Source organism: Microtus pennsylvanicus, chromosome 3 (assembly GCF_037038515.1).
Source record: "Microtus pennsylvanicus isolate mMicPen1 chromosome 3, mMicPen1.hap1, whole genome shotgun sequence".
Classification (NCBI taxonomy): domain Eukaryota; kingdom Metazoa; phylum Chordata; class Mammalia; order Rodentia; family Cricetidae; genus Microtus; species Microtus pennsylvanicus.
The window spans coordinates 38362787-38386757 of record NC_134581.1 but is presented as its reverse complement, the minus strand read 5'-3'; the positions used below and the strand labels follow the sequence as shown (position 1 = coordinate 38386757).

The window sequence follows — 23971 nt, the reverse complement described above, 5'->3', positions numbered from 1 at the left end:
TGGCTGGTAAGGCAGAAGAGAAAAACCTCAAAATCACACGATGAACAGAAAACATATGCTATGTCATTAGGAAAAGCTCAGTTTATCACTAACTCTGATGAGGTTAAACAGAGGACACCCACTTAATTGTAAATTTCACACCATGTACAGGTTAATACTGGAAATGTAGATATGAATGAACTGTAAAAGCATAACACATGTACAGGAAGAATGTACCCAAACCATGGTAGTGGTCACCTCCAGGGAGGGCCACAGAGCCAGCGGACACGGAAAATTTCTCCATATGGGTTTGCTTTTCAAGGGGGAGGACCTGAAGCAAAGAGACAGAATATTCTAATTTGTGAAATCTGGGCAGTGGATAAATAGGTATGTTCTATTGTTTCCTGGATTCTTGTTTTAAAATGTTTCTAAATAAAAAAAATGCTACTCATATTGGGAAGAAAAATTAAAACCATTTTGTTGTATTAGGTCCCATTTAATAATGCCATGCCTCTTCCCTGACACAAATCCCTGGTGACGGCTAGCATTTTTGTTTTTCTAATACATGCTATCAGTCTGGTTCATACATTGGCAGCTTTCCTGTTCAACATATATCATTTCTTCACTGTCGTAAAGGAAGGAACTGGATTAGGAATTCCTCTCCAGCTGGGGTATGAGGAGCTGGCAGAGGGAGCATGGCTACCATTAGCCACTGACCAAGGGTCTCAAAAGGAGTCTGGGGTCTGACGAGCATTCACGCAAGTACAATGCAGGGAATACATTGCGCATTCCATAAATCCTTCCAGCAGAAAAGCCAAGAAACTTGCTGCTTCTGGTCCACAGACCACCCACCCAACAGGCAACGCTGACCTTCACGGAGCATAAATGGTGGCGACCACCCTGTTAGTGAACCACTTTTTGCCCACCAAAGTCAGGAGGTCCGAGGAGATGAGGAAATCCTTTCCCCTTTCGTCATGTGTTTGGAACTGTTGCAGATGGCATCAGACTGAGGATCTGTGATTCAGAGAAAGCTCCGGAGGCTGTGGCGAGAAGCCACAGAGAATAAGGTCTGTTTCCTGGTGCAGGGTCATGAGCTACACAGAAGAAGAAGGCTAAGAATTCTTATTAGGGATTGCCGGACCTGTGGCGCGCGCGTGCACGCATACAGGCACTGACAGAGCTGGAGACAGATGTTAGGTGTCTTTCTGTATTGCTCTCTCCTCATTTTTTGAGACCAGTTCTCTCACTGAACCTGGAGCTCATCAAATGGCTAGAGAGGTCTCCGCACCACCCCCTGCTTCTCCCAGCTATGAGATTACAAGTCCATGCTCATGCACTGGCTTTTTACATGACTGCTGAAGACCAGAACCCAGGTCCTCACGCTTGCGCAGCAAGCGCTTCATGCGCCAAACCATTTCCCCCTAGGCTGTCTGTACCCATAGGTTAAAGCTGAGAGGAGACACGGAATAGAAATAGGCTACTAATCACGTCTCCTCACCCACTGAGTAGACTGGGTGGCTCCTCCAATGTACTGGTCGATACTTTAAAGAATATTTCATTATTCCAATTTTCTTTATAGATTAACCTGCACTTTTCTTTGTCTTAAATTCACCGCGGGAAGAAAATCGGGCCAATAGAACTGGAATGCAGTGGAAAGCCATTCTGGAGCTTTAAAATGGAAATAAGCGACAAAGAGAAAGGCAGACGGGTGCCTCTCTCTCACCCTGTCCGCCTCAGCAAACACTTACATAGACTGACACCAGACCATTTCCCCCCACAAATGAGGGTACTAGCAATAAAACTGGCACAACAATTTCTTAAGTAAAAAGAAAATTCCTGAAACTGAAATAATTTTCTATGACATGAAATACACTGAAGTTTTGTTCAAAGCCACAAGACTTTATGTTTAACGCTGTTGTGGTTGTTTTTGTTCATTCTGTAGCTCCAAGTTTGAGACACTCCCAAGCCTTACTCTTTTTTATTTTATTTGCAATCTTCATGTGTGTGTGTGTGCGCATGTGCACCTGTCGTATGTGTGGGCATGTGGGCACATGTGCCATGGTACACATCAAAGTCAAAGGGACAACCTCAGGGGTTGGCCCTTGCCTTCTGCCTGGTCTGAGACGGTCTGCTTGTGCCTGGCTTCTGCCTCCATCTCCCCATAGGAACACCAGGACTGCAGACACACAGTGGTGTGCCTGGATTTTCGTGGGTCCTGGGGAATCTGTCTTGTGCTTGCAGGGCAAGCAGTTTATAATGGAGCTATCTTCCCAGCCTGCACTGGGCTGCTTTGTACAGTCACCATGAAATACTCTACACTCGGAACTGAGGGACCACATTCACAACATTAATGATCAAACCCACCTCTTGCCCTGCCTGTGCTTCAGCTACCCACAGTGATTAAGGTCACAGCAGGATAGCATGTCTTCCTTAAATGTTCTGTTAAGATCAAAGTAGCTGAGAAAGAACTCTGTTCATCTGTTCAGAAGCCTGGATGAACTAAAGTAAACACCCATCTTCTAAGCTCTCTTGAAAGGTAAAAATATTTTATAAATAACAAAACATGAATGATAACCAAAAAGAAACAAATACCTTTTTCATGTATGCATAGTCAATTTCATGAGTTTAAAAATATATAACTCGATACAAAAGAAATAACTTAGAATATTCTACAGCTTTTTCATCTGTGGTCTCTTTGTCCAAGGTTACCCTTTCTGATATTTCTAGTTTTGTGCATACAGGATGGTGGGGAAAGGTCTTGCCTAAATTAGAAGTCTGGATTCTAGGCTGGCTCACGTTCGTGCTGCATATGCATTTATTCACTAGTACAACAAAGAGAGACCTGACTTAGGGGCTCACTCGCTGGCTACACTGCAGACAAGTCCTACACACTACAGGGGTACCGAGCACACAGGAAAGATGAGGACAGCAGTGCAGAGGATGATGGTGGAGTCCAGAGCAATGATTAAATGGCTTGGTTTTCACCACAGTCTCACGAGGCTGGTGAAACACTATTACAGCCATGTTACAGATGAGACTTTGATGCCAGAGGCCAAGTGACTTGTTCACGATGATTCTGTTTGGGAGTCTTGCTGGTAAGTAAAAGCGCTGGGACCAAAATGCAGGTGGACTGACTCAGGTCTCATATTCTCTACAGTATATTTATTGTTCAAAGAAGCTGCATTCAAAATGGCTGCTGGCCTGGGATGCAGATAGCAAAGAGCTCTCAAGGAAACAATTCAAATATAGCCTAACCAAGGAACACGTGATATATCACAGACATTTCCATCTGCCCTCCAGGCACAGCTTCTTGAGATAACAACAAACAGTACCCCAATAAAGCATAGCTGTTGAGGTGTTCATGTTTTTGTTTGAGACTCTCAGGCTGGCTTTGAACTTATGGTATTGCAAGTCTGGCCTTGAACTAATGATGCTCCTAGGTCCACCTTCCAAATGCTCAGATTAATGATCATATATATAGATAATAACTTTTTCTTTTTTAAAACCTCACTATGCTAGCTAAAGAAAAAACAGTAAATCATCCCTTTTTGTTTGTTTGTTTGTTTTTAGTTGGTTTGTTTGTTTTTGAGGTAGCCTCTCCTGTATTGCAAGCTGGCCTTGAACTCCTATGTAGCTGGGGATGACATTGAACTTTTAATCCTTGTACCCCCACTTCCAGAGTGCTGGGATTACAGACATGTGCCACTGTGTCTAGTTTATGCAGTGCTGGGGATTGAACACAGGGCTTCATGCATACCAGGTAAGCATTCTGCTGACTGAGCCACACCCCTAGCATGGCTCTGTCATTTTAGAGCACTTTACAGCTTTGATACGCTTTTGCTCTGTTGTTGAGTTTGATCCTCTCAGCATTGCCAACCAAACAGGGGCAGCCTCACTATTTCCATCTTAAAGCTGATGAACGATTCCAAGAGGTCAAGCAGCCTTGTCCAGGTAGAGTGGCAATCTTTCAACACTTACACCAGGGCTCTCAGAGATGTTACTAGATAGTTAATTCTATTTTCTCCTTTGCCCAGACATGAACCAACTCCTAGAAAATAGCAAACAATTATGACCTTCTATTTGTTTTTTTAAAAAAAATATCAGTTAACTATGATGAAATCTATACATGATTGCTAAACGAGAATAATAAAATTAAATGTACTGTTAGGAGGTAATAAAGCAAAACCAGACTGCAACATGTGGTTTAAAAACTCTACATATTGCACACACACAGAACTGGAGAGGAAAGAAGGGTTTTGTTGGGAGCTTTGTTGTTGTTTTGTGAGCTATTGTTTCAATGACACCCTACAGGTCTTGAGCTTGGTAGTCTCAGGCATCTGCTGCCAGAGTGCTGGCATTAAATGGGGATGTTGCCCTGCTCCTCCAGAGGCCACCTCTAAAACATTCTGATCACCTCAAGTCTTTAGTATTGCTACAAGCTGCAACATTACACAGTAATTGCTCAGCCATCTTTTCACGAGCGACTCATCAGAACCGAGGGATCTGGTAAAGGCTAAATCCAAAGGCAAGGCTTTTTCACGTTATTGCTTTGTGAATAGAGTGGCTGTCCTTTGCTGTAGATTTTTCACTGTAGCTGGACTCCCTTTCTGTTACGTGTTTGGGAATTAATTCCCTAGTTTAGAACAGTTCCCCACTCCCAGGCCTTGTTCCTCTCTCTTAGGTAAGTGCAGAGATCTGCCTTCCTACAATTATCTTCATCAGCAGGCATTGGGTCAGTGTTTAGGCAAAAAAAAATCCCATTTAAGACATTCACAGATCTCCAAGGACACAAAATTACTACCCGCCCAAGCTGCTGCTCGGGTTTTACCCCACTTCAAAGATTTTTAACTCCTGATGCTCACTTTCACTGATGACTTTAGTTCAGGACTCTCAAGGACAGCAGAAGGGATAATTAACTACAACCCAGAGAAAGACCCACAACACCCACGATCAGAATGGCTGATAACAGCATAGCCTGGAGCTGATAATTTAGAGGCCTGGATTTTAGCTTAGAGCAGTAAGTCTAACTCCAGACCTAGACCCGTAGAATCTGCAGCATCTGGTGTGCTATCTGATCAAGAACCATCAGCTTCTCCCTGACTATGTAGGTTGCCTGATTACCTGGTAGCCTCTATGCTTGCTGGGAGAAAAGTAGTGGTGTGCTAATATAAAAAACAATCCGTTCCCTATTCATAATTTACTGAAAATAAATCTTTTAGCTTTTTTTTATCTATCACCTAATAATATAGTGCACTAATCTTACCTCCTAAGAATCCCCCGATGATTTAATTCCTTTCTTAACTAACTTTCTCCATTAAGAAGTTCACCGGATGTGTACTAGCCACTTCCACGGGTCTACATGTGTGTGAGTGTGAAAACCCTTATCGGATTTCCTATGGGGCGAGATAATTCCGGTCCTGGAACCTGCTAGGGCTGGGGAATTGCTGGTTTTAAGGATATGTATGCCTGGGAATGTTTGTAGAACTATGAAAAGTGTAGAATGATGTAGAACTAAGAACAAATGTAGAACCAGAGAACAAGGAAGAATAAGGATACAGAGAAGACTAAAGACACGTGGACAGACGATTCCCGTTGTGAGCAGATTTGTTACCCCTCAGATCTTAATTAAACCCCATTAGTACATAAATGAGAAACAAGGTCTAGTATTCATGGCTCCCTACAGAATTTAAATAATTGTGAAAAATAAAGATTTCAAAGAAGAAGAAGGAGTGGAAGGAGGAGCATGGGGGGAGGAGAAAGGGAAGAAAAGGAGGAGGAAGAAAAAGCAACAAAAGCAGAAGCAGAAACAGAGGCATCATCATCACCACCATCATCATCATTATCACCACCACCACCGCCATCATCATCATCATCATCATCATCATCATCATCATCATCATCATCATCAGCAGCAGCAGCAGCAGCAGCAGCAGCAGCAGCAGCAGCAGCAAGGGGCTGGGACCTGCAAGATGGCTCCGTGGGTAAAGGTGCTTAACTGGCTAGTCTGAGAATGTAAATCTGGTCTCCGGAGCCCATGTAAAGGTGGAGAGAACCAACATAAAATTGTTCTCTGAGGTCCACACACAGGATGTGGCATTTCCCCATAATAATATTAGTAATAAATAAAGTGTTTTTTTTAAGTATAACTTACACCTCAAAAGGAAAGAAAAAAAGATTTAAAAAAAACCACGTTTCAGTATAAAGTTTGTATTTCTTTGTGTATGTGTGGTCATTTAATTACATAATTCAAAAGCAATATTACTTTGTCTATTTTTAAATTTATGTTTGTTATTACTGCCATGGTAATCCAGAAAAATTAGAATAAAAATCCATCCAGTTCTATCTAGGTCTAACATATTTTCATAGAGATTAATCTATTTCACTATTATTTGGTGCGTTCTAAAACTAAAAATACCTTTCCATTTTCTAAATCCAACATCTAAGTAATGGTACTTTACTTCATACTGCAATCTCTGACTCCAGTGTAAAGTAATCAAGTGTATTTTCATGTTCCTAGCCACAGCGAAAAACCTTTCTAGCTACATATAACAAACTAAGGCACAAGCAGTGTATCTTGGACATACAAAATCAGTTTACTGTAGAATATGAGAAAATAAAAAGACTTATATTTTTCCATATTCAAAGAAACCAATACACTGGTGGGGAAGTGTGTGAGTGTTTATCTTGTGTATACCTCTACTTATGGACCAGTAGTTACTGAAATATCTCGGTTTGGTGATGATGTGTTTTCTCCCCCAGGCTCAGGCCTGGACTCTGGAGCAAGCCTTCCGCTCAGGCAGAGATAATCACAACTTGGCTAGTAACTTCCTATGACTGGTGCCTAGAAGTGATGGCAACAGTCTGGATTTAGTAACTATAATATTTCAAACAAATAAGCAATAAATTATTTATGCAATTTAATTCTCATTTCATTTTAGGCCCCTTAGTGTACATTTTCATTTTAAAAGCTGAAGTTATTGGAAATAAACAGATGTGAGAAACTTCCAATTTCTACGTTAAAATGTTGGTCCTCACATTGTCTAGCTGTGGGACCCAGATGAGACCCTCACTTCATTGAATCTGATACTGCCTTTCTGTGGCTGAGGTCACAGTCTCTGGAGCCAGACCTGTAGGAATGAAGTCACAGTTCCCAAGGACCTGGGGGAAATGTCAGCCTTTGGTGCTTCACTGTGTTCAAGGGAGATGAAAGGACCTGACTGAGTGGTTGAGGGGTTTATGTTTACAAAAGCAATGTGAAAGAAAAGAACCTGACTCACAGAATGTCACAGCCACAGTAAACATTTGTGTTGTTGATGAAACTCCAGTACAGCACCTCTTCTATGTATTTATTCTAATAACACAGCTTCACAACTAAAGAGCCCAAAAAGCACAAAACACATAGCTCAAATCTAGAACAACTAGACATATAACATCCAATAATGCTAGTTAGTTATTTAAATCTGAACAGTGATACATATGCTCATGTTAATTACTGATATAAATTCCTCCTAAAATATTAAATGTTGGAACCCATTCTGAAGATAGAAATCGTTTTCTCTGTTTCCCCCTTTCTGAATGGATGCACCACTTGCTACATGTGTGGCCAAGCATGTGCCTACAAGGCTCCTGAGCATGCCTATAAGCTGTAAGAGGCTGGGACTCAATAAACACCTTCAATATCAACTACAGAGAGATTGGACTGAACTCTTCCAAGACAGTGGAATGCACAATAAATAAGTAGCTGGTGAAAAAAAAAACTCAACATTTTGATTTGGTTTATGCTCAACACTGATTTTTAAATTACTCAGGAGACCAACGGCACATTTCAACATACTAAGTACTGTGAAAGCAGACTGTCTAGATGGCATTTATCTCAGTCACCATTGCCAAACTGCATCCTACAGCAAAGCAGAACCTACTTAACTTTGGTGTCAACAAACACAGCATTTTAAGAGAGAAATATAGAGGGGAGAGGGTTATTTAACTGATTGCTAAGGGATTTTTAATTATAAATTAAAAATTTAAATATAAACTTAATTATATAGAGATATTTTGGAAATTTTCTTCTGTGAGACAAGGCAATCATAGGAGAACGTCCAAGATTAAAGCGTATGTTCTTAGACCCAGGCATTTGTGATTTGGTTATTGGACATCCACCACTAACTACAGTTAATCAGCCATCTATGAGAGAACCGCTTGCTCCCTATCTACTCCAGCTGCCACTTGGCCTTCCCGCCCCCAAATGGAAGCCTGGGGTTGATGACATGTCCATTATTTCATTATGGTTTTATTAATAATTAAATTTTCATCATTTTGATGATACCCATGTTTGACTCTTCTGGCTATGCCAGCACTGTGTTAAGTACTCTCACCATCTCAGTGATAACTGTCCCCCCATCCTGACACTTTACTAAGTACTCTCACCATCTCAGTGATAACTGTTCCCCCATCCTGACACTGTACTAAGTACTCTTACCATTTCAGTGATGACTGTCCCCCCATCCTGACACTGTATTAAGTACTATCAGCATCTCAGTGATGACTGTCCCCATCCTGATACTGTATTAAGTACTATCAGCATCTCAGTGATAACTGTTCCCCCATCCTGACACTGTACTAAGTACTCTTACCATTTCAGTGATGACTGTCCCCCCATCCTGACACTGTATTAAGTACTATCAGCATCTCAGTGATGACTGTCCCCATCCTGATACTGTATTAAGTACTATCAGCATCTCAGTGATAACTGTTCCCCCATCCTGACACTGTACTAAGTACTCTTACCATTTCAGTGATGACTGTCCCCATCCTGATACTGTATTAAGTACTATCAGCATCTCAGTGATGACTGTCCCCATCCTGATACTGTACTAAGTACTCTTACCATTTCAGTGATGACTGTCCCCCCATCCTGACACTGTATTAAGTACTATCAGCATCTCAGTGATGACTGTCCCCCCATCCTGACACTGTATTAAGTACTATCAGCATCTCAGTGATGACTGTCCCCATCCTGATACTGTATTAAGTACTATCAGCATCTCAGTGATAACTGTTCCCCCATCCTGACACTGTACTAAGTACTCTTACCATTTCAGTGATGACTGTCCCCCCATCCTGACACTGTATTAAGTACTATCAGCATCTCAGTGATGACTGTCCCCCCATCCTGACACTGTATTAAGTACTATCAGCATCTCAGTGATGACTGTCCCCCCATCCTGACACTGTATTAAGTACTATCAGCATCTCAGTGATGACTGTCCCCCCATCCTGACACTGTATTAAGTACTATCAGCATCTCAGTGATGACTGTCCCCCCATCCTGACACTGTACTAGTACTACCACCATCTCAGTGATGACTGCCCCCCCTTCATGCCAGCAAAGTACTCTCACCAGCTCAATTAATTCCCAGTGAGGCAGAATATATTATTATCCTGGCCTTACACACTAGGAAACCGAGCCCTAGAAAATGATAAAGATAAAGATGCTAAGGAAGAAGGGGCTAGGTAAACCGCACCAAATCACACGGCCAGCAAACAATGAATACGAGCATCCCATTAGGCATCTTCCCCCACAAGTCTGAAATAATTAAATTTATCTATTTTCCTCCCTTAAAAACAATTAATTGATCCACTTGTTCAAGAAACATATATAGTACCTCTGTCCGGTGCTCTGGGGGAATAAGGGATTTCATGGCTCTATAAAATTAGAAGGATTTCAAAACAAAGTTAATTTGAAAACATAATCAAATAACCATGTTGATTTAGATACAAGGTGATAGACAACAACCTTGAAAAAAATAAAGAGGACAAGGTTTGCCAGACAACTCCAGGGGAAAGGTGTCTGTCAGGGCAGGGTTCGCCAGACAGCTCCCTGGGGAAGGTGTATACTGTCAAGCCTTACAACCTAAGGTGGTAGCAAATATCTAAGAACCACATACCTGATAAAAACCTTATATTTTGAATATATAAAAATTCTTAGCCATGCGGTGGTGGCACATGCCTTTAATTCCAACACTCAGGAGGCAGATGCAGGAGGCTCCCTGTGAGTTTGAGGTCAGCCTGGTCTATGGAGAGAGTTCCAGGATAGCCAGGGCTACACTGTCGGAGGTCCTTCTGTATTTGTGCTGCTTTCATTGGTTATTAAGGAAACTGCCTTGGCCTAGTTGACAGGGCGGAACTCAGGTAGGCAGGGAAGACAGAACTGTAGTAATATGAGCGGTGGGGCTGTGTCCCCAACACCCCAGCCGCCTGCTCGGCTAGCTTATGCCCCGAAATAATTACATGGACACTGTATTCTTTTAATCACTGCTTGGCCCTTTAGCTCTAGCCCTTACTGGCTAATTCTGATATCCCAATCAATCCATCTCTAACAATCTGTGAGCACCGGTCTTACCGGGAAGATTCTAGCCTAAGTCCATCCTGGGTCGGAGCTGGGGCATGGCGTCTCTCTGAGGCGTCTGCTCTGGAGAGGAGAGCTGTGGAATCTGAGCTCACTTCCTCTTCCTCCCAGCGTTCTGTTCTGTTTACTCCACCTACCTATGCTCTAACCAATAAAATGGGCCAAGGCAGTTCCTTTATTAGCCAATGACCTTCCTCCATCACAGAACAGAATTCTGGGTTAGAAGGACAGTGTGGCAGATGCCGTGGTTCTCCTGCCGGAGACGGACACTGGTTAGACTCATGCTGGTAAGCCACAGTCAAGTGGCGATACAGATTATTAGAAATCAAGATGTGAGAGTTAGCCAAGAAGAGGCTAGAGGTAATGGACCAGGCAGTAATTTAATTAATACAATTTCTGTGTGATTATTTCGGGTGTAAGCTAGCAGGGCTGCTGGGACCAGGGCAACTGGGACCAAAAGCAGGTCCTCTCACACAACACTACACAGAGAATCCCTCTCTGGAAAAAAAAAAAAAACCAAACCAAATAAAAAATTGAACTTGAATACATAAAAATTCTTACAAGTCTATATGATGACAAACAACCTGAGCTTGTGTGTGTGTCAACCTGACACAATCTAGAGCCATATGGGAAGAGGAACCCTGAAGTTAGAAGACGCTTCCATAGACTAGCTTCTAGACAAGTCTGTGGGGCAAGTCCACACTGACTAATGACTGATGTGGGTATTAAAAAGCCAGCAAGCTGTGGGAAGAACGCCAGTAATTCCTCAGTGGTCTCTTCTTCAGTCCTGCCATGAGCTCCTGTCTTGGCTTCTCCTGATGAAGGACTGTGACCTAAAAACCAAGTAACCCTCCTTCCCAGCTGCTTTTGGTCATGGGGTTTTAGCATAGAAATAAAAAGCAAACTGAGACACAACCCAATTTAAGAATGGACGAAAACATCTGAACAGGCTTTGCTGATCAGAAGCAGAACATGAGATATGCAAGACCCTGGTTTTGATCTGAGGCACTCCAGGAAAACACACACACACATGAATAGATGGTCATCATCGCTGACTATAGAAATGTAAGTTAAAGCTCATGAGGCTTTAAGTTAAAATTCATAAGCAAACACCTGCATGGTACAAAGTATGTGTGCAAAAGAACACTCCATTTCCACTCTCTGAAATAATACCAAGATAAAAAAATTATGATTAAAAATTATGTATCCATGCAATGACTTATACACAAATATATGCAGAATTATCTATAGTGGACAAAAGTTGAGACAATCTGAATGTTTTTCACCTTTTGAAGAGATGAGCAAGAAGGCAGTAGATCCATACAGTGGAGTATGAATAGACAATAAAGCAATGGAGCATGGCACATACTACCACATATAGAAACCTCAAAAATATGACACAAGTCAGAAACAAAACACTATAAACTGTAAGTCTTTTATATGAAATTTCCAGAAAAGTGAACTCTAGGAAGAAAAAAGACGGTGGGAGTTAGCATGCTTTTTTGTAGGGTATCTTTTTGAGCTTCGAAACTGGATAGTGGGAACGGTTGCATGGCTGTGCAATTCACTGAAGAGTCACTGAATTGTGCCCTCCAGATGAATGGGAAGGAAGCCAATTTCAATAAATCTTTGTATAAGGGATCTGTAATGCTTCATCAGGAGGGAATCTTGCTTCTTTTAGTCTGATCATTTAAAGAAAACCACATCTTGTCAATTACAAACATATACATACCTCTGATTTCTAGTACATGTAAATATTTTTAAAGACTTACTTATTTTTTAAACTGTGTGTGTGTGTGTGTGTGTATGTGCGTGTTACATGCAGATGCCCATAGAGGCCAAAAGAAGGCAGCAGATTCCCCGGAGCTGGAATTACAGGTGGTTGTGAGCTGCCAGACATTGGTGCTAGGAAATGAACTCAGGTTCTCTGCAAGAGCAGTTACAGCCCTCAGAGTGACTACTTTTATTTGAGCATGTTTTTCCTATAACAATATCTATCATCTCTATAAGGACATGCGAGACACTCTCTTCAAGATAGCAAACCTCTTCCTTTCAGTGCTACTTGGTACAGATATTTTTTCCTTTTTTTTATTCACATATTTTAAATTTTTAGTAATTTTCCCACATTGAAATATTTATCCATATGTAGACAAATTTATCAACATTTCATCTATAGTCTCCATCTTTGTTGTTATAATAAGGGACAGTCTTTTGAAATACACACTTTGAAACCTTGAGTACTGTTAATTATGCCTCTCTCATTCCAGGTCCAATGCTATTGGGCCCTTCCATTAAAGGAAAAAAAAAACACCTCAAAAAACAAACAAAAAAAAAACCCCTCAAATTAAAACCTCAAATTTTAATAGCTCTCTGTTCCCTCAGACCAGTCCTCTCAGGGTCAACCCTAGTATTTCAACAGAATGCCAGCTGCAGCTCTCACCACACACCTTCTGTGGATTCCACAAACCACACCCTACTGATCCCCCTGGACTTCATCCCAGGCCTCTACGTGGGTGGATACCCACTGCTCAACCACAAGCTGTGCCTTCCAAAAGACCAGGTAAGCTGCCCTAACGATGGATGGGCAGATCTTCTCCACTTTTCTTTCTTCACTCAGACTCAGTCCTTAGGGTCATCCATAGCTCCACAACAGAATAGCAGCTGCAGCCTCCCTTCCTCCTTGTCCACACCTCATGTGGTCCCACAGACCATCGCCTCCTGACCTCCTTACCCCACTCATTCTTGCATCCTAGCCCCAAACACCAGCAGGCATTCCTTGTGAACACACCAGTCTAGCAGGCCAGGAAAATCGCAACATACAACCACCACATTCTCTGGAAATCCACCCACCCAACAGAGAAAAACCCAGAAATCAGCACTGAGACCTAGAATCACCCCAAGACCAGATGCCTAGATGCCAGCCTCAGAACACAATCAGTAACAGCCAAGGCAAGATGTCTCCACTAGAGCCCACCTATCCTATCACAGCAGGCCCTGAATAGTCCAACAAAGCTGAAGCGCAAGAAAAAGACCTTAAAATCAACTATATGAAGAGGATGGAGGTACTTAAAGAGGAAATGAATAAATCCCTTAAAGAAACACAGGAAAGCATAAATGAATAACTTGATAAAATGAATAAATCCCTTGAAGAAAGCCAAGAAAACACAAACAATGGGAGGAAATGAATAAATCCCTTAAAGAAAGTCAAGAAACAAACAAACAAACAAACAGTTAAAGAAAATGAATAAAACTATTCAAGACCTGAAAATGGAAATAGAAGCAATAAAGAAAACACAAACTGGGGGAATTCTGGAAATGGAAAACCTAGGTAAGCAAATCAGAACTACAAATGTAAGCATCACCAAGAGAATACAAGAGATGGAAGAGAGAATCTCAGGCACTGAAGATACAATAGAAGAAATGGATACCATTGGTTAAAGAAAATGTTAAATCTAAAGAATTCCTGACACAAAACATCCAGGAAATCTGGAACACTAATGAAAAGACCAAACCTAAGAGTATTAGGAATAGAGGAGAATCCCAGCTCAAAGGCCTAGAAAATATTTTCAACAAAATCATAAGAAAATTTTCCTAACCTAAAGAAGGACATGCTTATAAGGTATAAAAAGCATACAGAATAACAAACAAATTGGACCAGAAAAGAAAGTTCTCCACCACATAACAATCAAAACACTAAGCATACAAAACAGAGAAAGAATACTAAGAGCTAGCTGCAAGGGGAAAAGAGCAAGGAACATATAAAGGCAGACTGATCAGAATTACACCACACTTCTCAATAGAGACTCTAAAAGCCAGAAGAGCCTGAATAGACTCTTAAAAAAAAAAAGTATTCCAAGCAAATGAACCTAAGAGGCAAGCTGGTATAGCCATTTTAATATCTAGTAAAATAGACTTCAAACCAAAACTAATCAAAAGAGATTAGGAAGGACACTTCATAATCCACTAAGATGACATTACAGTTCTTAACCTCTATGCCCCAATTACAAGGGCACCCACTTTTGTAAAAGAAATAGAGAAAATAGCCAACAGGTCATCGAGACAAAAACTAAACAGAGAAATACTGGAGCCTACAGACATCATAAAACAAATGAACTTAATAGATATTTATCGAGCATTTCACCCAAACACAAAAGACTATACATTCTTTTTAGCACTTTCTCCAAAACTGACTACATACTTGGATACAAAGCAAATCTCAATAGATACAAGAAAATTGAAATAACCCCCTTTATTCTACCAGACCACCAAGAATTAAAGTGGAAATCGTTGGGCAGTGGTGGCACACACCTTTGGTCCCATCATTTGGGAGGCAGAGACAGTCAGCTCTCTGTGAGTTCAAGGCTAGTCTGGTGTACAGAGCAAGTTCCAGAACAGGCTATAAAGCTACACAGAGAAACCCTGTCTCAAAAACAAAACTAAAACAAAAACCAGTATATAAACAACAACAAAAAGCTTACAAATGCATTGTAAAGGAACAACTGTCTACTGAATGAAAAATGGGTCAAGACAGAAATAAGAAACAAATTAAAGACTTTCTAGAATTCAATGAAAATGAATATATTGCATACCCAAACTTAGGGGACACAATGAAAGTCATTCATAGAGCTAAATGCTTACACACACACACACACACACACACACACACACACACACACATTTGGAGAGATGTCATATTAGAACACCTAAAAGCTCTAGAACCAAAAGAAGCAAGCTCACCCAAGAGGAGAAGTAGATGGCAAGAAATAACCAAACTGAGGACTGAAACCAATAAAATAGAAACAAAGAAGACACTACAAAGAATCAATGAAACAAAGAGTGGTTCTTTGAGAAAATCAGCAAAAGAGACAAATCCTTTTCCAAACTAACAAAATATCCAAATTAATAAAATCAGAAACAAAAAGGACATAACAACAGACACCGAGGAAATACAGAGAATCATAAAGACATACTTTAAAAACCAGTACTCCACAAAATCGGAAATTTAAAAGAAATTGATAATTTTCTCAATTTTACCAAAGTCAAATCAAGATCAGATGAACAATTTAAACAGACATATAACCCCTAGTGAAACAGAAACAGTCATTACATACAACTCTCCCAATCAAAAAAGTCTGGTACCAGATGGTTTTAGCACAGAGTTCTATCAGACTTTTAAAGAAGAGTTAGCATCAATACTCCTCAAATTATTCCACAAAATAGAAACAGAAGGAAGATTACCCAATTCATTTTATGAGGCCACAGTTACTCTGATGTCCAAACCACAAAAAGACTCAACAAAGAGAACTGCAGACCAGTTTCCCCTATGAACATAGATGCAATAATACTCAACAAAATACTTGCAAACCAAATCCAAGAACATATCAAAAAGACCATTCATGATCAAGAAGGCTTTATCTCAGAAATACAGGGATATGTTTACAACATACAAAAAAATCAATAAATGCAATCTACCATATAAACAAACTGAAAGACACAAACCACAAGATCATCTCATTAGATGCAGAAAAGGTCTTTGACAAAATCCAGCACCTATTCATGACAAAAGTCTCGGAGAGAGTAGGGATACAAGAGACAAACATGAACATAATAAAGGTAATCTACAGCAAGCCTATAGCTAACATCAAAATAAATGGGGAGAAACTCAAAGCAATTTCACCAAAATCAGGAACAAAACAAAGTTGTTCACTCTCTCTATAACTATTCAATATAGTACATGAAGTCCTAGCTAGAGCAATAAGACAACTGAAAGAGATCAAGGAGCTACAAATTGAAAAGAAAGAAGTCAAAGTGCTATTATTTGCAGATGATACGATAATACACATAAATGACCTGAAAAATGCCACCGGGGAACTCCTACAGCTGATATGGTGAGGAATAGACAGACTTTCCTTTCTGAAAAGAGATCACTGTGCACATCAGGTCCACTTTGTGGACAATATTGTACTAGACAACTTCTGGCATGATGTGGAAGACACAGCAAATGTAGGGCTAAGGAATCGGAAACAAAAAGGATGTGAAAATGGGCTTGTTGACCAAGCCAGGACTGAATCCAGGCCTTGCTGGTAATGCTTCTGTATAGAACATGAGATCACAACATGACCTCTGCTGGCATTTGTGGCTGTCAGGGCAGAACAGTCTAGAACTCAGTCAGTCATTGTCCCACCACCACCTGAGTCCATGAGAGTTTGCTCACTCACCATCCATTGTATAATACAATACTATTATACAATGATATAATTGTATAATTTAATATACAATTATAATTTAATAATTTAAATTATTAAAATTAAATCTTAAAAATATTTAACTTCATTTAAATATTAGAAAGACATTACAGTGTTAAGGGTTGCACTGCTTAAATCAAAATAAATTGAGGTCATTTAAAAATTGGTTTAATGCCATTAATAAACGTGTGTGTGTGTGTGTGTGTGTGTGTGTGTGTGTGTGTGTGTGTAAAACTTACAAAGAAGTATCTTAAGAATAGTTTATAATAATATAGATGCTATTGTGGCCTTGAAGTTGTATAGCTGAGGCCTAATTGTGTTAGGGTATAATAAGAAGAGGCAGCCAAATTCCTGCTAACAGAAAATGATGCTCAATTTTACCTTGAGTCCTACCTACACTTTCAAGACCAACCAGCCCAAATTCAACCTGTCTTTTTATCTATCCTTGGTCTTTCAATCTGAACAGCACATTCTGTAACCTCTATAAGCCCAAATGTCAGTTAACTCTTTTTCTGTCTGCTAATCTTATCACTTCATTGAATTAAATATAAGCTCTTGGAGAACAAACTGTGTCCCTACAATATTTAGACAGTGCTAGGTCTTCAGATGTTTTCACTGACTTTTTGATCTGCAGGATGTAGAAGTCTGCTAAGTAACATCTCTATGAAACAGTGAAACATGGGGCAGAGATGGCAAGGAAAATATGATGTGGGACTTCTAAACCTGATCACCATGCTGGGGAGATGGCTCAGTGAGTCAAGTGCCTGCCCCTCAAGCATGGGTTTTATTCCCAGCACACACATAAAAGTCAGATGCCTGCATGTGCATAGTTCTAGTGCTAGAGAGGTAGTGAGAGTCAGTCTAGCCAAATCAACGAGGTCGAGGCTCAGTCAAAGACTGAAAGGAATTGAGGTAGGTAGCCAACTTTGGGCTCTCACTCCCACCCATGTGACATGTGTGTGTGTGTGTGTGCGCGCACACACATCTGCATGTGTATGTGTGTGTGCATATCTGCATGTGTATGCAGACACAATTTAATTTACAAAGCAGAATAGGTAGTTCTTTAGACAAGGAAATATGGTGATTATAGTATGCAAATCCTTCAGCAATCACCTGGCTTTATAGACCTCTAAGGCCTATGCATGGATTGTCTCTAGTCCCTTTCTTGCACAGCTGTGCAGGCTTCACCTGGGGACAATGGTTTCTAATGTCAGTTCCAAGGAACTCCAAGACTCCACTAAGGCTTGATGACTAGGTGGGATGGTTAGCACAGTCATGTGATCTGTGGCTGCTCCTACTCAGGTAGCAAATCAGGTGTTTGGCCTCCAGATAGCATTAAAAAGACTTGTTAATCAAGGACCCCGTTTGCCCCTAGTTCAAGAACTGAGTACTAGCTAACTCCATAAAGGGTTCCTGCCTTTCAAAGATGTAAAACACGAAGCCAGTTTCTCCTCCATTCTTTTCTTCCCTTTTCCTTTAGAGATGGATAGTGTCAGAAAATATGAGCGACGGTTTCACCAGCAGTGGCCCCTGATCAAGGAAGAGTTCCCCCAAACCAGGAGCCATTATTCATAAACGGTGTATGTGACCTGCTGCTTACCAAACCGTGTTAGTAATCCCCAGGAAAAGAGTTAGCCTCAACTTCCTCTGTAACTCATGTCTCGATAATTAGTTCCTCTGATTCCGCTAGAATTCCCAGCTCGTCACTAACCTCAGATAAAAGGCTGCAAACAGTGACATCATTCTAGTCCAACAGTGCTGGAAAAACAATGCTGCCATCACATGAAGCTTGGACAACGAGACTCAAGAGCTCCTACTCTTAGCATGCCACGAGCTTCTTCAACTACAGGCTCTCGATTTCCTAAACTCTCCCGGCCCCTACCCATCTCTAAATGAAGAGAAGAATTGTCCATGGTGGCCAATAATACCTTTGCATGGATAGCAGCTCCAGTATAAACCCATGGCTCATGAAATGTTGGGCAATCCGGCTTCAGACCCTGCTCAGTGAGTCGAAAATAGTTGTGTGGTTAGGAGGATTCAATGAGATAATGCACACCGGACTCCACCCAGCATGAGACACAGGGTAGGTTCTCATTAAACTCGAAGAATGACCTTCTAATTAATATGATTGGTTTTCTTTTAAAGAATGGAGATGCCTGGAGCTTGGGGAGATGGCTCAAGGAGTAAAGACTCTTGCTGTCGATTCCCACAACCCACAAGCCACATGGCAGAAGAGAATCTACTACTGTCATGTGGGTGCCGGTGCGTCCCCAGCACACACACAAAATAAATGAATGTAATAAAAATAAATTTGAAAGGAGTGGAAGCGTTTACAATCAAATTCCAGTGACAATGTATAAGAAAGCAAAACCTTCCAAAATTTAAGGCTTCGATAGTTTTAAATAATGCAGCCACACACACAAATCATTGCAGTCTTGGGGGAAAGCAGGGCATTATCAAGTTCCAACTTGAATGGCCACACTGGTGGACTTAGATCCTTTGGGCAGGTGGCGTTGGGGCAGGTTTTTTGTTTGTTTGTTTTCTTTTGTTTTTTTCTTTTCTTTCTTTCTTTTCTTTCTTTTTTTTTTTTTTTTTAGGAATCAGTTCTCACACACCGGTTCTCTCAGGGAGGGGTTAAAAAAAAATCTGCCCTTCCTTTACCAGTCCAATGACAAGTCGAAGCCCCACCCTGAGAAGCTGTGTGACCCCACGTGTGGCTTGTGATGTCCCTCCGCGGAAGGGGACACAACCCACAAGGGGCAGAAAAGACACTAAAATGACCCCGGTTCCAGGCCTGTCCAAGCGTGGTGTGGTGGATGGGATAGCGGTCAGCGCTTGGTGGCCCCTGACCTTGGCCAGGGTCGGTGTGCTTGGCACCAGCCCCCTTCCTCGCCGCCTACCCCGCGCTGCGCACTGCCCCGCCCGCCCTCGCGGCCGGTGATTGACACCGACACCGGAGTGGGTACATACGGGTCCACGGCGCAGCAGGGCTGGCGTAGAGAAACATGGCTTTCCCTCTCCCGGCCTTCCGCCCGCATCGCTCGCACTGGGCATGGCCCGGGGGACACTCCTGACCCCGCCTGGCTCCTCAGACTCTTCCCACCGGTTTTGATTTCCCTGACCTGGGAGACTCTTCCAGGTGTTTTCCCTCCACCCTGAGAACAACCTGGAGTTTGCCAAGAGGAAAGTCCTGAGAGGGGGATGGACACTCGCCCTGGCTGCTGTTGACAAGAGGTGGAAACCATTCCAGCCAGGAGTTGATGGAGAGGGGAGGACACGACCCTGGAGGGAAAGTAACACTCGGAGCTCGGTGCGGGAACAGCGAGGTCTGCAACAGGCATCTGCAAAAGGAGCGGGCAGCAGCGGTGCCCGGTGCCTGAGTTACTAGGCGCATCGCTACGTCCATCGCCAACGCCGGGGGCTTGCTCCGAGCACACTCGAGGGCCTGCGGGCAATTTTTTTCAGCAGGACTTACCTTTCTCTTCGGCATAATGACTACGTTGGTGCAGCAAAAAGTAAAGCAACGGGCTGGGCCGCCTGGCACGCCGCTGGATGTTGCCTAGCTGCTGCAGCTGCTCCTGCAATGGGCTCGGCTAGCCCGGCCTCTCCGACCTGCACCTCCGCTTCCTCCCCCGGCGCTCCACTCGCTCGCATCCTGGTCCCCCAATGGCGAGCCCCGCCAGCCGGTCGCGAGGCCCCATTGGCTGAGGGAACGTTCTAAATTCCACGAGGGCACGCCCACCCCCGCTCACCCAGTACGCGCAGTTGTAGTTTCTACTTCACTGGGAAAAAAAGAAAAGAAAAAAATAATCTGCCTGGCGACTGAGCATGCCCAGTTGAACTAGTAGGCTTCAGGCCACTATCTTAGAGTTTCATTGCTTCACGCGCCTTCTTTGGGTTAGAGCAGAATGCACCTTTGTAGAAAAGAAACGTTAAGTACTGACATGTTGACTTTATAATGTAAGTAGGAACACAGGGTATCTTGTACACTGGTTACTCATAAAAACTTGTAATGGGTGTTCATGGTGCAGATCTGTACAGGATAGGAAGGACCTTTGCTAAGGAAGTCTTACAGTTTCTGGGGCTCTCGGTCTCACCTCTAACAAACAGAAAAATGCCTCGGTCTAATTGTGATTTGTTATTATTGTTGTTATTATTATTTATTTTAATCTACGATTACAAGTCGCATACAAATTTGGCCATTCTGTGTGAAAATGGATATAGTGTGTTTGTTATGGGGATTAGGGAGAAATCGGAAAAGGAAGAACAAATTTATATTTTAAGTATATACATTTAAACAACACCTGCCAAGTTACCTTTCATGTATAGTGTAATGTTGCTCAAAGTTCTATAAAGAATTGCAAAATATACATTTCTGAATTTGTTTTATAAGGGTCAGTTTCATCCTGGTGAAGGACCTCAGTGGTGGGGTTGAGGGAAAATTTTAGATCAACACTCTTTATAAACATAGGCACAAAGACATGTACAAAAATTTAGCAAATCAAATTCAACAGCATTAAGAAGATAATACATAACCAGGGAGTTGGCCCTGGGAACACAGAATTAGTCTAACATCTGAAAATCAGTCCGTGTCATCAGCATGTGACTGTAACAAGGAGTGAGGTCATCTTAACAGCTGCAGGAAAAAAGCCAGTGAATGGGCGAGCAAGTCATGATAAATCCGTACAATGGAGTATTACTCTGCATCAAAGAAATGAGCTATCCCTGCTCAGATAAGTAGCAAAAGCAAAATGAAAGTCAGTACAAGACACGGCGGTGGGTGATTTCATTTGTACAAAATTACAGGAAAAGCAGACTAAACTAAGCAGGGTTAGCCTCAGAATCGTTCCCAAGGCAAAAGTCTCATCATAGGAAATTTCACTGAAGCCTTACAATGCATACGATGAGATCTACTTTGGCCACGCAGAACCTGCATGGAAGTACCAACCATGTCATCAGGCAATTCATTTGAATGCCTACTTCACCTTTTCCTTGTTAATTTTCAGAACAAATAAGTTGGAATCCCTGCAAGCTCGAGAGGTAACGAATGGCTTCCTTTTCTGGTGCATCTTTACGAACTCTGGTGTAGCTCGGTCTCTCTGTCACTGTCTGCTGTGCCTCAGGATCCTGCTGCGTTTATTTTCTTAGTGCTCATAGTTTTCCCTCTTCAGTCAGAGCGAGTCTTCCTTGGGACATGGTCCCAGTTGTCTTTGATGGATCTTTTCTTTCTGAAATTCAGTAGATGACATATTCAAAATAACTAAGGGAAGGCCAATTCTTTGCTTTAGAGCTGCACAAAAACCTAGAGTTGCATATTTTTACCATTAAACAAATATAATGACTATGTCTTGGAGGAGAGTTAATTTGCCAAGTGCTTGATGGTTGAAGAAGAAGAAAAAAATGCCAGGGAAGATATTTTTAGTAAGATGTGTGGGGAAGAGGCTGGGTAGTGTTAAGAATGTAATCTGGGTTGAATTGTGCTTTTTGCTTTTGGCAAGTGCTTTGCCACTGAGCTACATCCCCAAGCCTGTTGGTTTTCTTTATGGAGATTTAAAGGTGTCAGAATTAGGGATAAAGCGACTTTTTCCCTCTGGTAATAAAATGTGATCCAGAAAGTTGGTTTCTTTCATTGCTAGTTTTAAAGATATATAAAATACTTAGTTAAGAGTAGCAAACAAAATTACAATCATAGTTTAGTGCACAGAATAAAACAGTTGCAATGAAGTTGAAACGTGTTAGCTGGATAAACAAAACTGATTGTGGGACTGGAGAGATGACTCAGTGGATAAGAGCACTGGCTGCTCTCACAGAGGGCCCAGGTTTGATTCCCAGCCACCCTACTGTGGGTAGTCTACAGCCATCCATAACTCCAGATTCAGGGAAGTGAGAGACACACCTGCAAGCAAAACACTCACACATAACATAAAATTAATAAATAAATTTTAAAAAGCTGCTTATGAGAAACCTTGAGTGTTTAAGTCTCTTAGTTCATTTCCAAATACTGAAAATCACAACTTCAGTTGCATACAGCAGTGTCTGTCTTTCCTTTGATATGGGTTACACCTGCCTAAGCAGGGCAAAGGACCTGTGTACCCTCCCCCCACCACAGCTATGCCTTTATTACCCTTCAAGACAGGGGAAATCAGTGCTGAGGGTAAGAGGAGGAGGCAAAGAGAATGACTGGATGGCAGCTAGAATTTCAGTTTAACAGATAAAGAGGCCTAAACTTGCCAAGTGTGGGACCGCAGAGATCAGGCTGTTAGGAGGCAAGCACGGCTCTTCCGTTGGATGTTTCCCAAAGAACATTTTAGTACTTTTCTAAATGACCAACCTTTGAGACAGTGAAAGCTTCTCAACAAGGTGTAGATACTTCATGAGCTCAGACAACGGATGGATCAAGGGAGTTGCTGTCTGAAGAAGAAGGAAGGAAAAATTAGGAAACAGAAGAGAAACTGTCTAGAGAAGCAGAGAGGACCAGAGGGATGGAAAGAGAAGGAGAAATGGGCAGGTGAGAAGCATGAAGGGGATGCGCTCAATGTACAATAGATTCTTGAATGGAAAGAGAATGTAACAGCACCATGTACTAGTAGACACAATAGAATTTTAAGTAATGAGAAAGAAAATGAGATTAATTCCATTTCCCATTCATTTGTACATAAAGACACACATGCTGCATGTGTGTGTGCACATGCATGTGTATGTGAATTGGTATATGTGTGTGTACTGTAATATAAAATATATTTAACAGTGGTACACATTTCTAATAAACGTTGTGGGTCTTTGGGGCTCCATTAATTTGCCTCTGGAAGAAATTTGCAGCATCTTCAAATCTAGAAGGAAAAATCAAAAGGAAGTTTGAAAGGAAAAGACTATTTTGCAAATTCCCTCCCACCTGTCCCTCCCCACCTATGTAAAGCTCAGGCAGCTTCCCTCCAGCTTTTGCTGGAGAAGTTGGTCTGCAGTTTGTAGTATTGTTGCTTCCAATAGCTCTAATTCCGGGTCACATTAAGGGACAAAGAATGCCAAGGCAAATCCTAGTGCAACAACAACAGCAAACGGGCAGAAGATGAGAAAGGAACTGATGAGAGAGCAATAACAAGGAGACAAATATGTATTCTTTCCCATAGAAGGCGCTCATATATAAATATGTCTATGACGTCACAAACAAGAACATTCTGTGTTGTTTATGTTACTGGTAAAGCCTCTCATTTGTTGACATGCTAACTTTGAGAGAGACTAAAACAGCCAGGGTAGTCTAAGAGCCACCGATCCAAATCAAATGAGTAACTTGCTAACAAGTACCGATCCCTCGACTCCAACTCCAGTATGCTAACCCAGAATC

The 23971-nt window shown here is 41.7% G+C and overlaps 1 protein-coding gene across 3 annotated transcripts in view; it reads right to left on the bottom strand.

The window, feature by feature from the left end:
- Window positions 1-20294, bottom strand: part of Hmgn3 (high mobility group nucleosomal binding domain 3) — a 41040-nt gene extending 20746 nt beyond the window's left edge. For all 3 annotated transcript variants that reach the window (XM_075965111.1, XM_075965112.1, XM_075965113.1), the window contains exon 1: window positions 20105-20294. In XM_075965111.1, coding sequence (XP_075821226.1) covers window positions 20105-20119 — 15 coding nt within the window. In that variant the 5' untranslated portion in view covers window positions 20120-20294. The remainder of the gene's footprint in view (window positions 1-20104) is intronic.
- Window positions 20295-23971: the final 3677 nt, after the last annotated feature.